A 17,191-nucleotide genomic window follows, 5' to 3' on the forward strand; every position below is an offset into this window, starting at 1 on the left:
ATCACTCAAATGAAATTTAGTACGATGGCTTTTTGCTTTCACACAAGTTTCGCAAACAAAATCTGAAAGATTACATCCATGAAACAAGGATGGAAATAATTTCCTAAGATAGCCAAAGGAAGGATGTCCCAATCTCCTATGCCATAACCAAATTTCCTCCTTTTTTTTATTCATCGAATCTCCATTTACCACAAGAGCGTGCCCTTTTTTATCGGATTGTTGGAATCCATCTTCAAGATAGTACAATCCGCCCATTTGTCTACCACTGCCAATCTTCTCCCGAGTATGGATGTTCTGAAAGACACAGTGAGTAGGAAAAAATAGAGCAACACAATCATGAGATTTGGCTAATTGATTCACAGAGAGAATATTACAATTTAACGACGGCACAAATAAGACATCATGGATTTTTAACGTGGAAGATAATGGAACTGTACCAACTCCAATAACCGGAGATGATACATCATTAGCAGTGGTGATAGTGGCTTTGGAACATTTAGGAGATAAATGACTAAACTTATAACGATCACAAGTCATATGGTCTGTTGCGCCAGAGTCAATTATCCAATTACTATTTCCAGTAAAAGACATACCAGACTTAGCAGTGAATGCAAGGGTTGTGGCTAGATTTGCTTTTGGATCAGAGTTCGCCTCCTTATGAGATGCCTTCTTACCCTTTGGATGCCATTCTGGATACCCATGAAGTCGGAAACACGTGTCCACCGTATGACCAGTACCATTACAGTGAGTACATTTTTGATCTTTCTTTGAGATGGTCATCTTCCGAGAAGCCATTACAGTCCCTTCTCCAATATTTTCTCCAAGCATAGCATCTTGGCGATTAGCTTCCGAACACACTATAGCATAAGCTGCCTGTATATCAAGAAGTGGTTTTGTAGACAGTACACGACCTCGAACCCCATCTAAATGAGGATCAAGACCAGCCAAAAACTTATACACCCGTTCGGAATTAACCTTTGTGGTGTATATAGCAATATCATTAGCACACTCCATAATACATGCATCAATATCATCAAGTTCCTGCCATATTTTCTGTAGTTTGCCAAAGTAAGAAATAACAGAACCTCCATTCTGGCGGACAGAAAATACCTCGCAATGAAGTTGATAGGCTTTTGATGCATCTTGATCAACCGAATACGTATTTTTAACTGCCTCCCATATCTCCTTTGCCGTAGACAATCGAAGAAAGAGAGACCGAATATCATTTGTCATCGCATCAAGAAGCCAAGATTTGACCAAACAGTTTTCATCCTCCCATTCTTCATACTCTTCAGACTTTTTATTTGATGGAGCAGCCTTGGTACCCGAAATATAACCCCAACGTTTTCTCCCACGGATTTTATTTCGGGCATTCAAAGACCACTCCACATAATTGGTACCGTCCAGCCGTTCCGGAGTGATGAGAGAGGATGTTTCCTGCATATGGAGACCAGACACAATAGTCGAAGATTCGTTCTTCTTTGGTGATTTAGCACCACTTACTTCAGCCATGACGGCACTAGAAGAAAATTTTGCAGCGGAATGATATGAACAGAAACACCAACAATTGTGAATACAGGACCTACTTCAATTCCTAGAGTTTAAGAAAAGGAGATTGAAGGTGGCTCTGATACCATGAAAATAAACACAATTGTGGAGTAATTTTCTGATAATTCCATTCATCGTAGTTGTACAATATATATAGTACAAACATTAACAAGGAAAGAATACAAGATTACATGGAAATATTCTACAGTTATGGCATAAAATAAGATTACACAATTAAGGATATTGACCAAATCAAATATTGACTAAATCATATCCTTAATTCTAGCAAAATAAAGGAGGGTCATGCTATAGGAAGCCACTAGGCTTTTTAGTACTAGTATTAAGCTAAACAAAATGACACAAAAACAAAAATTCCAATGCACTTTTACACTTTTTTATACATTTGACACATCTTTTTAAAAGTATATATATATATATATATTCTAAAAGACAATAAGGAGGTATGGATGTAAAAAAGAGGATGTACGAAAATCATTTTTGTGTGGCCCGTGATCCTTGGTCTGAACTCATCTTTAATGGGTTTGGTAGCTGCCTAGCCTTCTTGCCCTAACCTGCATAGTGAACGCACAACTAAGACCTGGCCAGGATATTCCCGGTAAGGCCCTCCGGTGAAAGGATGAGAATGTGCAGAGAGCAAAGCAAGTGACTAGGGTTTGAGTGTGAGTTTTTGGTGTGTACCTCTCGATGGCTACATCACTTGGTATTCATAGAGTCTGCTTGACTTGCTCTCCAAGTATAGGCACATGCCTTGCACTGGTCGGTTAGCATCATTGTGACGTCACTAATAAGATCCGATAACCGCTTTTGGAATGAGCTGATGCCCCCATGTGTGCCAATCATTATCTCTTGGTGTAATCATTTCCTGCGCGTGAAGTGGAGCGTGGTTCTAAGAAGGGCCGACCCCGACTTTGGCCTAGCCATGAGGCAGGCGGCTCGAAGAGAGGAGGAAGTGATGAAGTCATTTGTCTAGATCTTGACTTTAGTCGAGCCTAAGAACTCTTTCTCGGCCGAGGAGTTGGGCAGGTGAGGTGAGACCCTTCTCCGAGCTTCGGTTATTGCCAAACCTGGGCGGCTTCAAAGCATTAGGACCTCCTTCGCCATAGCCTCGGTCAATATCCGTTGGATATGTGGTCCGAGCCATTTGGTTCAGCCTACTACAATTTCCTATTTCTTTTAGTTGTATTTACTTATTTGTTCCATCAATAAAACTATTAAATTGGGAAAATTGAGCTTAATATAAGGTAGTGTTCCACTTAACTTTTAGCAAAATAAGTTGGTTTTGTCCTTATTTAATTTATTTTTTTTTTGCAATTTTGCAATTGTTAGTTTTGCACCAAATATTTTTTGAAAAGTTTTTTTTTTTTTACTTTTACCCAAATATCTTGAAAAATAATCACTTTTTAGAATTTTTTTTTTTAATAATCCAATTAATTTGGCATAAAAACTAACAAAAGTAATTTTTTTTAATAAAGACCAAAAAAAAAATACTAAAAGTCAAGTGATACGGGCCTTATTTTGACAATGTGTCTACTTTGACGTAAAATGGAAACTTGTACTCCCCTCTCTCGCTGGTAATAAAAAAATACTCGTACTTGTATTTCAAATTGGGATTTCAGTAGAAAAAGGAAAAAGTGATTGACCAGCTTGATTCTTGGGTTTAGGTTGGCAAGTGGTTTACTTTCCAAACGATCGATTAGATTTGATTTTCGGGTCATGTAATAAGAAAGTAAATTTCTTGTTAATATCTTAGTTTCGACCTAGATGACTTACCTTTACGAAATCGAGAGGAAATTATGGATGGTGAGCCTAAACTGACTCAGACTCGCCACGGAAAAAAAGGACAAAGTAAAGAAAAAGTTATTGAAATGGCGTGGGACGGGGAAAACGTGCGTTGGCACTTGTGAACTTGGCATGATCCCTAGTCCAAAGGTCCGTGTACACGACAAGTCAGATTCTTTCAACGTAAAAACCATACTACTGTATTACCACGGAACGGACACATCTTTTCTTCTCCTTTCGTCTTTATCTGTCCTCATTGTTGAAGAAGTGACACTAAAAATGGGGAAGATGAATGGCATGTGGTCTGCATTACACGTACTGATTCTGTATCTATCGACGATCTCCGGAGCAATCGAAGTGCGTGTGGCGCCGTTGCAGAATCAGGAGAAACCCAGATCCTGCAACAGCTCTGATTCTTCCGATTATGGCATTCTCAATCTCAACAATGGCTTGGGCCTAACTCCTCAGATGGGGTACTCTCCTCTTACTTTGTTTCCATTCAAACTCCTTGTTAGCTACATGAGTTTATTGTGCATTTTCCGAGTTTGGGATTGTTCTTGGAATTAACTAAATCTAAATTTTGGGTTTGAATAGTATAGTAAATATCCCTGTTCTGGTTAAGGACTCATTAGGAGTTTGGGATTGTCCGGTTCATGAAACGCAAACTTAAAAACAATGCATATTGCCCACAAAAATTCAAGCATTTTGCCGTTAGTTAATAAAATATCAGCGAGTTATTTCAATTGATAAAAACAAGTTTGAATTTTTCTTGATAAAAATGCATTTTATTTTTTAAATTCGGAAAATCTTTTGGGAGAGGGGAGAGTATGTAGTTGTGTACGCATGTATCGTGGATGTATACGATAGTCACCCTATTGTTGGGAGTTGGGTTTTGCTGAATCATCAATTTATTGTACATTTTTGGGAGTTATAGGATTATTGCTTCTGGGTTTGGCTGAGTTATAGAAATTAGGTTTTTCCGTTAACTGGTGAAGGAGTGTGTGCTTGTAATAGGATAATTTGGAATTGCGGTTTGTTTTTTTGTTTCTCCTCTCAGTGTGCTGGATTTTGTTAGCAAGACGAACGGCTAATGTTTCTGTATAGAGCATTGTAGACATGCAATGCTACGTTGAGTTGATTGTGCGTGCTTGTGGCAGATGGAATAGCTGGAATTTCTTTGCATGCAACATCAATGAAACAGTTATCAAGGAAACAGGTATTTTCTTGCCCTTTGTTGGAACTGATAATCACTCTCCTGGTTAATCTGACCTCACTTTATTAGGAAAAACTAGGGTGATTGGGTGTGGATGGAATTCGAAGGTATTTCACTTTTGATAAATGGATGCCTGCAAAGACGTAATAGAGCCACTTTTGGTTGCTAAAACTGCAGTAATCTTTTAGGAAATGAAAACGAAAACTTAGTGGATGGCTTAAGTTCTCTGTTGCAGTCAGTTGGAATCATATGGAAACTCATGGTACACAATATAATTAGGAACTTTTTTTTGTGGTTGCTGAAACTGTTATTGCTAGAGCAGCTGTTGTGTTTTCTCAGCTCAGGCTGTGTACAGCATACGACTATTCGTTTTATTCTTTTCAAGAAGCATGATGTTTCAAAATCAGCATTTGGAATTTTGGATACAACTATGCAAGAGAAAGCTCCATATTCTCTAGCTATCCCTTATCTTTGGGTGCCACTTCAGTACCCATGCAATTTCAATTCCACGAGCTATAGCCAAGCTTGACTTGCTTTTGTTCGCCTAACTCGAATCATATGCATACCACTGTACTAAGTTGATGCCTATAAATGAAAAAAGGGCCGCTAGATGCACACAAGAATGCCTGTATAGATATACCTCTGAGGGCCCTAACCCTGAACAGGGAAAAAAAAGAGAAAAGAGAGCATGCATGCCTCACAAGAATGCTATTTCAGTTATCCTGTTTTTTAAGCCCAAGGGTCCAAATCTAACATTTGATATTCTCTTTGGCAGCCGATGCGCTTATCTCAACTGGTTTGGCAGATTTAGGTTATATTTATGTAAACATAGGTACTTTTCCACCTGACTTATCTATTTGGTCCCCTTCATAACTTTGTTCTGGTTCGCACTAAATAAATTCCATCAAATGCAGATGATTGCTGGTCGGCTCTGACACGAAATTTGGAGGTCAATTTGGATCCCTTTACCTTTATATTGTGGTGGTTGTTTCCTACTACCTTATTTGGTTAAATCTCTTGCTAGTGCTTCTATAAATTTGGTAAGTATCATGAATTTATCACCACTTGGGGGTCGGTAAACGGGTGGCTCCTTCTCACTGTGTAGCCCGTCACCATTGGACACGAAAAGAGTTGAAAATGATATGCTGTGGGGTCTGTTGCAAAAAACTTCTTTTTCCTGTTAGGACATTGTAGTGGGTTCTTCATATCTCAAGGCTGTTTTATATTCACTTCCATTTCATCTTTGAGCAGCTTTCCATGTAGACATCTGAAATTGTCAGTCCCGGGGTGCACACTTTACATTAATGATAGATTATGTTCAGAATTGTACAAAATGAGCTGTAAAAGCCATACAAAGTAACTATTCTGACGTTGCTTGTCCTATATTCCTTGTACTTTGGTTATGCAGGGTCAACTAGTTCCAGATCCAAAAACTTTTCCTTCAGGAATTGCAGCTCTTGCTGATTATGTACATGAGAAAGGCCTCAAGCTCGGAATTTATTCTGATGCTGGGTAGGATGAATTCCCTAATGGCGGGTCAGAATATTAGAAGTTAACTTATGATGAAACTATTAGTCTTTTACATTCGTAATGTTGCATGCTGCTTTTGCAATCCTCTTTCTCCCTTCGGACTGATTCAGATGAGTTCTGTAGGATCTTTACATGCCAAGTTCGACCTGGATCACTTTACCATGAACATGATGATGCAGAGCTCTTTGCCTCTTGGGTAACTTTTTATTTGTCTTATCACATATATGATGCCTATTTTGCTTGGATTGTTTTCATTATGTAGGTTTGAGAAGGCTTTTGGAAGTCCTTTCAAATAGTTACTGCAAAATATCAAGTCACCACCAGCTTTGGGATTATAAAAAATATGTTTATAAAGTTCTAGAGTAATCTCAGCAACGTTTGGGGGAATTCAGACAAAAAAAGAACCACCTTAGAATCTCAGTTAGGTTCTCTGGGAATCTCGCCATAAATATTTAGTGGAGTCTCACCTTTAGTATATTTAAGCAAAATCTGCAGAAAATTTCATTATCTAAAGATGTATAGTTCTCTACAATCAACCTCACATAAAAGTATAAGATTCCCTTGCTCGACTTAGAATTCCCACAATTTGTATTTGCCACTTTTTCTCTCTTGGGGCTTTCATTTTGTGTTGTGTTATTCAGGGTGTGGATTATTTGAAGTATGACAACTGTTACAATCTTGGAATCAAACCAGAAGAAAGGTTTGGACTATTTCAGTCTTGTTGAATTTCTCATCACCCAACTATGGTAACAACATACTATGAAACTGATTTTAGCTTGGTTCTGTAATTGCAGATACCCACCTATGCGTGATTCTCTAAATGCAACTGGACGTCCAATTTTCTATTCAATCTGTGAATGGTAACCTTGTGTTCTTGGTTTGTTGTAGAGCTGTCTGAGTTCATTCAGTGCACCTTATGAGCATTATTTATCGCTTCTTTTGGGGTTTGGCAGGGGTGTTGATGACCCTGCCTTATGGGCTTGGAAGGTTGGAAATAGTTGGCGAACAACAGATGACATCAATGATACATGGGCAAGGTTCTAATTGCTGGACTTTACACTTGGGTGTTATAACAAGAAATAGTTGTTTGTCGTGTGTTCTAGAGATCATGTTTTAGGCAGAAATATAGCACCATGACAAATCTCTCAATACTCGTATGAGTTGTACGAGATGAGAAAAAAGAACTTGCTAACCGAGTAATGTGTCTCTACGATACTGTCTGGGTTCTTGGCATTGCCAGAGAATTTAAATTGCAAAGGTGAAGCTCCTTTGAAATCAACCCGGAAATAGTAAGACAGTGATATAATAGCATCTTCCATGGCTAGTTTTGTATAATAGTAGTTTAGTTAGGGACCTAATGGCTAGGCACAAAATTCAGCTTTTTGCGTTTCTAGCTTTCAAAAGTTCGGCAACAAGATGCCTATTGTGTAGGCCGTCAAGTTGAAGTCAGCCGCTTAAAATCTCATTGCAGATCAATATAAGGCACAGATAATAAACACTGGATTTTGCGCCTTCCAATGTCAACGGAAAATTTGCTGCTTCTAGATTAAATGCAGATCTAACCAACTGAATTTTCCTTATGAAATTTCCCTCATTTCCAAAGAATGTGAGATACCTAGTTTTCCTCCCGAATTTCATCTAGTTTTTCATTTGACTGTAAGATTGATTAGTGAGCTTTGTCCAATTTTCAAGAATGAACGGGGGCCAATATGAGGAATTTAAAATTAATAAAAGACAACTTGTGGTTTGTGTGACGTTTTTAGTTTCATCCACATGCATTTCCTATAGGCTGTAACTCTTTAATATTATTGAACCTAACCTCTCCTCTGTTTTCTGTTTAGCATGACTACCATTGCTGATCTTAATGACAAGTGGGCTCCCTATGCTGGTCCTGGTGGATGGAATGGTGAGAATGTGATCTTGACAAAGACGTTTGAGTGTGGCTAATGCTACAAGCCTCCATTTGTGAGTGTGAATCTTGATTTCAATCTGCATGTATACCATTCTCTCAGATCCGGACATGTTAGAAGTTGGAAATGGTGGCATGACTTACCATGAATACCGAGCACATTTTAGCATTTGGGCTTTGATGAAGGTGCAATTTGCAAACTTCCTTGGTTTTTGTTAAATCCCCTTTTTTATATTAATCAAGTTCTTTATATTGGACTATTTTGGTGAAAGCAGCAGTCCACGAGGCGATGTACGTTTATTCTCTTATTGATATACTATGTGGGATTGAAACTCTTTCACACCATCTTCTTTTCCTCGTATAGTATCTTTTGGCTAGTATTTAACGTTGTTTTTCTTCCTATCACAGAGCTCTGCATTGATCCTATATACATTTCGTATGATTTGCAACTTATTATTAAATATCCTTTCTAAGAGTTGATTGGTTACGGAAGTCTTTTACTACCAAATGTGAAGGAACGACAACTTAATTACTGGTTCAATCCTTGCTTTAGTTATGGCATAAAATGATAAAATGCATGTATCATGTATTAGGTTCAATCACTTCCTGTCCTTTGCCATTACATTTGGAACTTTTTTAGCTGTATCAAACTTAATATTGCGTTGCTTGAATGTGCAGGCTCCTCTTTTGATTGGATGTGATGTAAGGAACATGACAGCAGAAGCATTTGAAATACTAAGCAATGAGGAGGTAATTGCTGTGAATCAAGGTAGACATCGTTCCTGTCTCTCTCATTTCCTGTTAGAGAGAGGTGAAAATGGCTCAAGGCTTAAGATCTTTGTTTTCATTTTCTAGTTCAAAGATACCTTTTGCATCTCAAGTAACAGATACACATGCCTGACCTTATATATAGAGTACCACAATACTAACTAGGATTTTATCTTTTTCTGCAGACTCTCTGGGTGTTCAAGGCAGGAAAGTGCATGTTGCAGGAACAGACGGTTGCCGTCAGGTCTTTCCTTCTTGACCCCTTTTAACACCATTGAGTTGGATCCAAGATACCAATATGTTCCGTAGTACCAACTTCAAATCATTTCCTAGTCAATCTACAGTAGTTCAAGTATGGTATTGAGAATTTGACCAATAATACCATTAACTGTTTTACTGCAGCTCTAGATGCAGTTTTTGTCATTTGTGTTCAAGAAATGTCCATTTTGAATTTTTAAGTTCATTTCAGATGGTGTTTTCATTTAACTAGTTGAAGATGTACGTACTGAAAGAAAACGAGAATTTATCCTTTACATAAACAAATTGGTCGAGATCTCCTGTAATATGAATTTGCTAATCATCTGGTGGGGTATTGAACATGAAGATAATGGAGAAAGTGAAAATGTTATCACCCCTTGTCAACTTTTCAGAAGCTTTGCCGTCATTTTTCGTTCTTGCTTCTTGTTTGCATTACCTTCCTCTTTCCTTCTTTCTTATTTTACTTAAAAGAAGTAGTGCCAAACAATATCTTAGTTCATCTGATATCATTCGAAGTTTCAGGTATGGGCAGGTCCTCTGACGGATCAACGTCTGGCTGTTGCTCTTTGGAACCGATGTTCAAAAGCTGCAAATATTACAGCTGCATGGAGTACACTTGGACTTGAATCCTCTACCAGTGTCTCCGTGAGAGATTTGTGGAAGGTAAGAACATGAACTTCATTCACATCTAGACAAAGTATATTGGATGTTGCATGGATGTGTTCAGGTACTGCTGTTTCGGCAAAACGTCGGCACAAAATGATGTGGTAACGTTTCATCTGCAGTGATGGGGGTACTTTAATAACCATCAGATATATCAAATGTTAAATCGTTTTTAGTCCCCCTTTTGGTCTATGTATCTTATGTTAGACATTGTTGGGCCATTTCCTAACAACTTAAGCGTTTGGGACTACTAATAACTTAACATGGGGTTGGGAAAGGTCTTGCGTTTAGGTGTTTCTATTTGCATTTGTTCCCCGTTTATATTCTGATTCTCCCCTTCGTATTTTGTTTCGCTCTATCTATGAAAATTTGTCTCTCCACGTGCAAGACAGGGTTGCAGGTGAGGGAGGGTGTTGAGCTTTTGGGACTATGGGTAACTTAACATCGTATTCCCATGTTCAACTCTATTATTTATTGAAGCCACAGTTATTGAAGCACTTTCTTAGACACTCCGCTTCAATGCTTCCAAAGTTCTTTCAAATCCTTCACCAACTGTTAGTTTTTGAGTGGTTTCCTTTTGTCTAGCTCTTTTTTGGGATAAATCATCCCGTCTAGCGTCTTATTACAAAAGGAACTCTGTTCTTTGAACCCTTGCATATCTGTTTTTCGTTATTGAGAATCTCCAATGGTGGATTTTAGAATTTCTTGTAAAAGTCCAAGATTATTTAAATTATCATTAATGGTAAAGCCAACTAGGAATTAGCTACGTTAATGTAGTTCTACTTAATAGGGAACTTGGAAAGAACTTGCTCATGCTATAATAGACTCCAACGGTTGGCCTCACTGTGCAAATTCAGCATTTGCGTTCCCAGAAGACCTCACTTTAACCATATATGATACTCCTCATCCTGTTTTTTTTTTTTCTTTCTGTAGTAGTTGATTGATTGACTTTCCAATTTAACATTTTTGGCTAATTCGGCTAATAAGGTTTTAGTTTTTGACCTCTCAAAGATTGTATTATCCAGTGTATTCTTTCCTTTTGCAGCATCAAGATATTCTGGAAGATGCGGTGGCATCATTTAGTGCCCGCGTTGAGGCTCACGGCTGCGAGATGTATGTTTTCACTCCCCATAAGGCGTGGCGCTCTGAGATTTAGGTGTATATTATCCCCAGCTTCGTGTATCGCTTGGCTCAAATGATCCCCTTCTTTGTTGGTGGTAAATAATTGTATGCTGTGGCCATTTCCTAGTGTCTTTGTAGCTAGCCTTTTAGTCATTGTTGTACCATTTGACAGATTATGCTATTGAAAGGTCCTATTCGGACAAAGTAAAAATAATCATTCAAAAGTTACTCTCTCTCTCTCTCTCTCTCAAAAGACTTGGAGACTCATAAATGGGTAACAGCATTTTGTGGCAATTTTAACTGAGGAAGGTATAAGAGTGACTCTCACCAGCAAGGTCCTTAAGCAACCGAAATTGGTTTTACTTCCATCTTTCACTCCTCCAGATTCAAACTCTCTCTTTGCAAAATGGCATATGGCAACTCCTCGTTTCTCATTGCAGACAACTTTGATCTGTAGATATATAAATCGAAGATAATTGGACAGCAGTTTCACAAAAACCTTAATGAAGGAAATAACCAAACATGGCTCAAGTAATCGTTCACGCATACAGATCATCTCTTCCTGTTTGTCATCAATTATCTCCATAAACACAGCCAAAAAAGAAGGAAAAAAATCCAGGTTTGTTGCATCTAAAGAAAGTCCAGGCAGCATGTTTGATGCTATGGAAGCGCGCAGTTGACTGTGAAACAAGGAAGCCAGCTTGTATGTTGCTCTGCAACATTGCATTGCTATTTTTGTTATTTCGCCACAAACGCCTTTCAGTCGCAGACATTCACTAAGAAAAAGGGCGGCAGTCATCTTCATCTTCCAAGTTGAAGGGTTTAACCTGCGACAAACCAGAAAATAAAATGCTTAAAGCCAGCTTGCACATGATCTAAAGGCAGAGATAAAAACTTCCATTTATCAGAAGTACCTCATTACATTTCACACCGGTGCTCTGATGATTCTGTGGGAGAAGGAGAACTGAAATCTGAATCTGCAAAATTGGTGGAAAAGACCTCTCACCTCTGCTCCGAAACAATTTTCTAATCAGACTTTGAAGGTAATCAATAGCTTCATTCCTCCTGTTCTGGGAAACCATCGTTGGTTGGATGGGAGACAACATCCCTTGGACACTTTCCTCAGCTACCAGCTAATCGCGAGCACCAATTGAAACTCTTCTTTCATTCCCTTAAAGACCTTGAGCAATGATGCAAACATGTCGAATTGGTGCTCACAATTGGCTGGTAGCTGAGGAAAGTGCCCGAGCGATATTGTCTCCCGTCCAACCAACGATGGTTTCTTCGAACAGAAGGAATGAAAACATTGATTACTTTCAAAATATAATCAGAGCTTGTTTTGGAACAGAGGTGAGAAATCTTTTCCAACACATTTAATCGAGTGGCTTGTTCACAATCTTCGGTGCGTAATATAGGCTTCTGCTTCATTTAAAAAAATGGGAGGCATATCTCAGTCCGAAAATCGGAGAAATATGAAGAAAAAACAAAGACAAATGATCAGAAAGGAAAAGAAGAGATTTTATGAGACCCATTTGAGGTTCTTCTTAGGGGAACGGATTCAAATAGACTGGTGGCCTAGGGGGAAAACGCAGATTCATGTAATCTAAGAACAGATTCGAGTAGTACCGGTCACATGAGGAGATAACTACGCATTTAATGCCGTTCTCATCACCTAGTCCATGTCGAGAATTTTTTAATGCAACGGTTATTTGAAACGCCTCTCTCGCATTGGGGTAGGACCAACACATACATGGAATCCACATCATGTGAGAGGGACGTTACAAATAACTGTTGCATTGAAACTTTACCAGTTTCTTTAAGTCTTTAAAGAGGGAGATCTTGAGCGACTTTGACCAGTTTAAAGGCTTCCCTTTTTTGCTCCAGACTTGAAGATTGAACAAATGTAATCTAATGGTCATGTATTCCCTGAATGGGCCTGATTCCCCTCTCAAATTTCAATAGATTACCATTGTAGAGCCCAATTTAAGCGAAAGATGAAACAAAAAACAACACATGCATCAGCCTCTGAACAATATCCATGCATATTAATTATGTAGGATTGCACTAAAATTATTCCTCAAGTAAGAAAAACGTTACGCAAAATAAACAGAACTGTGATTCAAATTTTACCGGCTCTTATGCGCCAACTGTGCTTATGAAGGCCAAACCCAAACAATTTAAGTATGGAATCCATCATAGAACCAGCTGTGAACCATGCAACTAAAAGACAGACAGTACTGGCAAACAACTCTGGATGGCTCCTGCTTATAGCTTGTTTATACACACTTTCCATACATGAAAAAACACCGGGAAGCAAATACCGCATCTGAAAAATGAGCCGTCCCTTGCCTCTACAGCTCGTCACGTTATTGCCTCTTAAAACCTAACAGGAGTATTTACAGCATCTCCGGAAGCCGGTTGGCGAGGCGGACAAGTTCCTTCAAGGACATTCTGTTTCATACACTTCACTGGCATATTTCCAGTTCATAACATGCCATACGCTCTTCAAGTAATCGGGTTTCACATTCTTGTACTGCACCATAAGAATAACAAAAGAATGAAATAATACCAACGAAAAGAGAAGTAGATAGTGATGATTTCCACAGATATAACACGATGAAGTACTGTCTTACGGTTGCGAACAAGATAAACTTTTTCTTTGTTGGCAAGGCAATTTCTTACATCTATTCTAATATATGGGTAGGGGAGAGGTTGGTGGGAGTTGGACTCCCGACCTAGTAGATGGAGGAGGTCCAAGGAGCAAGCTCAATCATGTGAGCTACGGGCAAGATAAACTTGTGTATCTTTGTTCGTTTGTTTACACATTGTTTACTAAAGTTCCCCAATAATTGCTAATTGAGCTTATAAAAAAGAAAGGCATCTGGTAGACCACTTCGATAAATGGAATTCTTTAGAACATCGTAAAAAAGAAGGTAGACCCGATCTTATCGAGCAAAAAAACAAGAAGGTAGACCTGATTTCTGGATGTGTAAATCGTAACTAATGAATCCATAACACAGCCAAAAGACACAGAAAACTCAACTGATAACAAATTACCTGTAAGTAGTAAGCATGCTCCCAGACATCTATGCCTAGCAGAGGAACTAAATTTGCTCCTTTAGTTACAAGTGGGTCCTGTACCAGAAAGTTGAACACATTACGACTATCCAAAAATGAAGCTGTTTATAGCTACAGAGGAAGTGATTATACTGTTAAAAAGTGCTCCCAGCCCAAAACAAAACCGAAGAGATGTAATGAAAAGGACAACAATAACTGGAGCATAATAAACAATAATTGACCTAGTATGATAATTGAAACTCTAAGTCTAAAACGCATCAAAACTGCATACACAAGGTATTCAACGGAACCAAGACACTTCAAAGAGGCTGAGTTGCAGAAAAAGCATAAGAATCAAAATATTAAGTGAGCAAAACTAGGGGACAAACGTCATTGAAAGACGTGATAGCCTTATTAGTAGTACATTACCTGATTTTCAGTGGTCTCAACCAGTAGCCTATTAAACTCTCTGTCCAAGCCAAGCCACTGTCAAAACATAAGAATGTGAGCGAAGATAAACCTCTTGGAGAAAACAAGGAAACGGTTATTCGTGACAACCTCAGGCCAATGACCAAAAGTGAAACGAACTAACAATATTTCGGGACATAAAAAGCAACAGCACTTACCACCCATCCAGAGCCTTGTAAAGCAGCACCTTCGGCATTCATCTTTACTATCAGCGACTCCAAAGAACCAAAATGCATGTCGATAGCCAAACCTAAAGAACCCTTTGGAGGATCACCACCTCCTTCCTGCATTAAGGAATTTGAGGTAGTTACAGACAAGTCAAAGAATAGAGCAATAGATGAGTTGCAAAAGGGCACAGGACGTAATAGCACATACACGAACAGGGGCAAGATTCTTCCAGAAAATTGAGTGGTTGATGTGACCTGCTCGACGACATTAATAAAGTTTCAATGACCATAGATAAAGTACAGCAATTGAACAGGAATAATGGTAGCGATACTAAGGTGACAAGCGTTGAAGATAAATTTTAGTCTGTTATTCGGAAGTGATAACTGATAACTATAAAAAGATCCATAATATCGGTGAGATGGTAAGAAAATGAAGTACAAAGCAATGAGACATATGAATCTGCATCTGAATGAACAAACCAGCACTTTGCTGACAATATGAGAGAGAACTTAGATGTCTAGAACAAGCATGATAACAATAAGTCCCCAAAAGTATATCTACCTTCGAGAACATGCATGCATGACTGGTGTTAGCATCTCAAGGGAGTCACTGTTTGATACTATTATGTTTCATGCTTTAATCTGTACTACTTGTCCGCAACCCCCGTCCCAAACTGACCCATAGCAAACGGATTCTAAAAGGGCTCCTTACTCTTGTGGTATAACTCGTCAAAGTAAACACTGGATCTAATGAAGTATTCCTAAAGATAAATTGTATCTTAGGTAGTATTTGATGACAGATTACATGGAAGATGAGCACCATACTAGAGCTACTACAATAGACCATCAAGGCCTCTTACGCAATGGACCGAGGTATAACAAAAAATGCCTCTAATGCAATGGACTTGGTTCTTGGAGAATATGCAGGCAATTCAGAATGTTATCATCAGTTTCCGCCAATGCCAGTTTTTCATGGTTTCGTACATACAAAAAAGACGGTACGGATTAATTCAACTCGCATCTGACATCCACAACAATGCATCACCAGCTTGCTATGTTATTTGTACTGTTCTACAACCATATCTTCCATGTGGCATTATATATATGTATAACATGAGATAATTAAAATTTTATTATCACAACTAAAATTTGTTGAAGTTAAAATTTATATACGTGACACAACTAAAATTAAGCTATTTTCACTCTCTTTTTTTGTGAACTGCTTGCAATTGATTGACGTAAATTTACAACATTTCCCTTGGATGTGTCAAAATAGTGAACAAATGAAAGGGAAAAATTGCAAATTATAGTACGCAGGAGGACAAAAAAAGGTGGAGGTGTGCAAAAATCACTAAGCTAAAGCTCCCTCCCGTCCCATAACCCCTCTTTGGGAATCACACATCATTGCACCTCAAAAAGTACAACTTCCCAACATTGCCCTTTATTTTGAAAATAGGACTTATGACTATACTTCAAAAGAGAAGGACATATAGGGAAATTGTCAAAGTTTCTCTCTTCGAATTGTCAAAATGGACATCTATTATGGGGACGGAGGGAGTAGTTCTTAACTAGGCAATTTGGCTCAATGGTCGTGTATCTGCACTAGTTTAGATGATTCCTTTGACTTTGTTGTCCAAGATATTTATAATGAACCCGTTATATAATTGCTGCTGGGCCGTTATTAATGTAATCTTCTCCATGTTGTAAGAAAAAAACAAAAACAAACACATACATGAAACTAGGATGCATATGTTCGGGGGGACGAACCTCCGCCGTTGAACTTGATGGCGCTCTGCAATCTAACGATGGTCGGAGCGTCGCCTTTGTCCATGACGTCGATGAGCTGCTCGAGGGTTTTGTTGTAGTTGGTGACGTAAGTCTGGTGATGCTTCTGGTGATGAAGCGTCATGATCTCTGCACTGATGACCGGCTCGAGAGCGCCGTAGTCGTAGGGAAGATCTGGGAGCGAGTGCGAGAAGGTCTGCATGGCCCGGATGGTCTGTGACCCTAGTCCTAGCCCGCCTGTTAAGGCTTTTCTGGTCACGAGAGCTCGAAGTGCCATCACTGCAATCTTTCTATGATCAACTCGATCGAGAGAGAGCGAGAGAGAGAGAGAGAGAGAGAGAGTTGTTCGAGGAAGAAGAAGAAGACGGGAATCATTTAAATCGGTAAATCGAGCTGACACATTTGCATCTGGCACTTCCACGTGGCCTCCACTTGGTTTTACTGAACAACTATGAAGAGACCGTGGATGGCGAACGAAACTCAACTCAAGAACTATGCTACCAAAAATGTTAGTCATTTTTTAATACAATAATTCAAACACAACATGTCACATATATGTAGGGCCCATATGCACTAGTATGTGTAGACCTCATATGTATGTGAGAGATTGTTGATGCACTTTTGGCTACGCTACTACTACACACATTTACACACACAATCACAAACTCTCCCACATCAAATATGGAGCCTACACACACAAACTCTCCGACACCAAAACAGGATGGACCTCTTTGTTTTATGGAGGGAGGGAGTTGGTTGTAGCATGAGGAGGGGGAGCCCACATAAAAGCTCAAGTTTTCTGGCTTCACAGGGGCGAATTGGTGAAACTGAGCAGTTTCGATTTTACGGATTCAAAAAACATACCTACTGAAATTTGTTAGAGCTAATTTTTTATAGGGCTTC

General features: G+C 38.9%; 3 protein-coding genes across 3 annotated transcripts; 1 reads left to right on the plus strand and 2 right to left on the minus strand.

The window, feature by feature from the left end:
* Positions 1-3,442: 3,442 nt before the first annotated feature.
* On the plus strand, positions 3,443-11,039 carry LOC131301537 (alpha-galactosidase 3-like). The gene is made up of 15 exons (XM_058327891.1): positions 3,443-3,821; positions 4,506-4,564; positions 5,337-5,393; positions 5,476-5,510; positions 5,970-6,073; positions 6,215-6,287; positions 6,733-6,791; positions 6,886-6,951; positions 7,045-7,128; positions 7,933-7,997; positions 8,104-8,186; positions 8,679-8,769; positions 8,954-9,012; positions 9,549-9,689; positions 10,735-11,039. The coding sequence occupies exons 1-15, from the start codon at positions 3,481-3,483 to the stop codon at positions 10,843-10,845; spliced, it is 1,428 nt and encodes a 475-aa protein (XP_058183874.1). The 5' UTR covers positions 3,443-3,480; the 3' UTR covers positions 10,846-11,039.
* A 19-nt stretch (positions 11,040-11,058) lies between these two features.
* Positions 11,059-12,496, minus strand: LOC131299868 (uncharacterized). Its single transcript, XM_058325441.1, has 2 exons — positions 11,726-12,496; positions 11,059-11,638 (listed from the first exon to the last, which is right to left on the minus strand). The coding sequence occupies exons 1-2, from the start codon at positions 11,728-11,730 to the stop codon at positions 11,059-11,061; spliced, it is 585 nt and encodes a 194-aa protein (XP_058181424.1). The 5' UTR covers positions 11,731-12,496.
* Positions 12,497-12,906: 410 nt separating this feature from the next.
* Positions 12,907-16,655, minus strand: LOC131301296 (superoxide dismutase [Mn], mitochondrial-like). The gene is made up of 6 exons (XM_058327496.1): positions 16,271-16,655; positions 14,712-14,758; positions 14,495-14,620; positions 14,298-14,354; positions 13,869-13,946; positions 12,907-13,344 (listed from the first exon to the last, which is right to left on the minus strand). Exons 1-6 carry the CDS (start codon positions 16,563-16,565, stop codon positions 13,252-13,254), a joined length of 696 nt encoding a protein of 231 aa, XP_058183479.1. The 5' UTR covers positions 16,566-16,655; the 3' UTR covers positions 12,907-13,251.
* Positions 16,656-17,191: the final 536 nt, after the last annotated feature.

Source organism: Rhododendron vialii, chromosome 9a (assembly GCF_030253575.1).
Source record: "Rhododendron vialii isolate Sample 1 chromosome 9a, ASM3025357v1".
In the NCBI taxonomy this organism is placed as follows: Eukaryota; Viridiplantae; Streptophyta; class Magnoliopsida; order Ericales; family Ericaceae; genus Rhododendron; species Rhododendron vialii.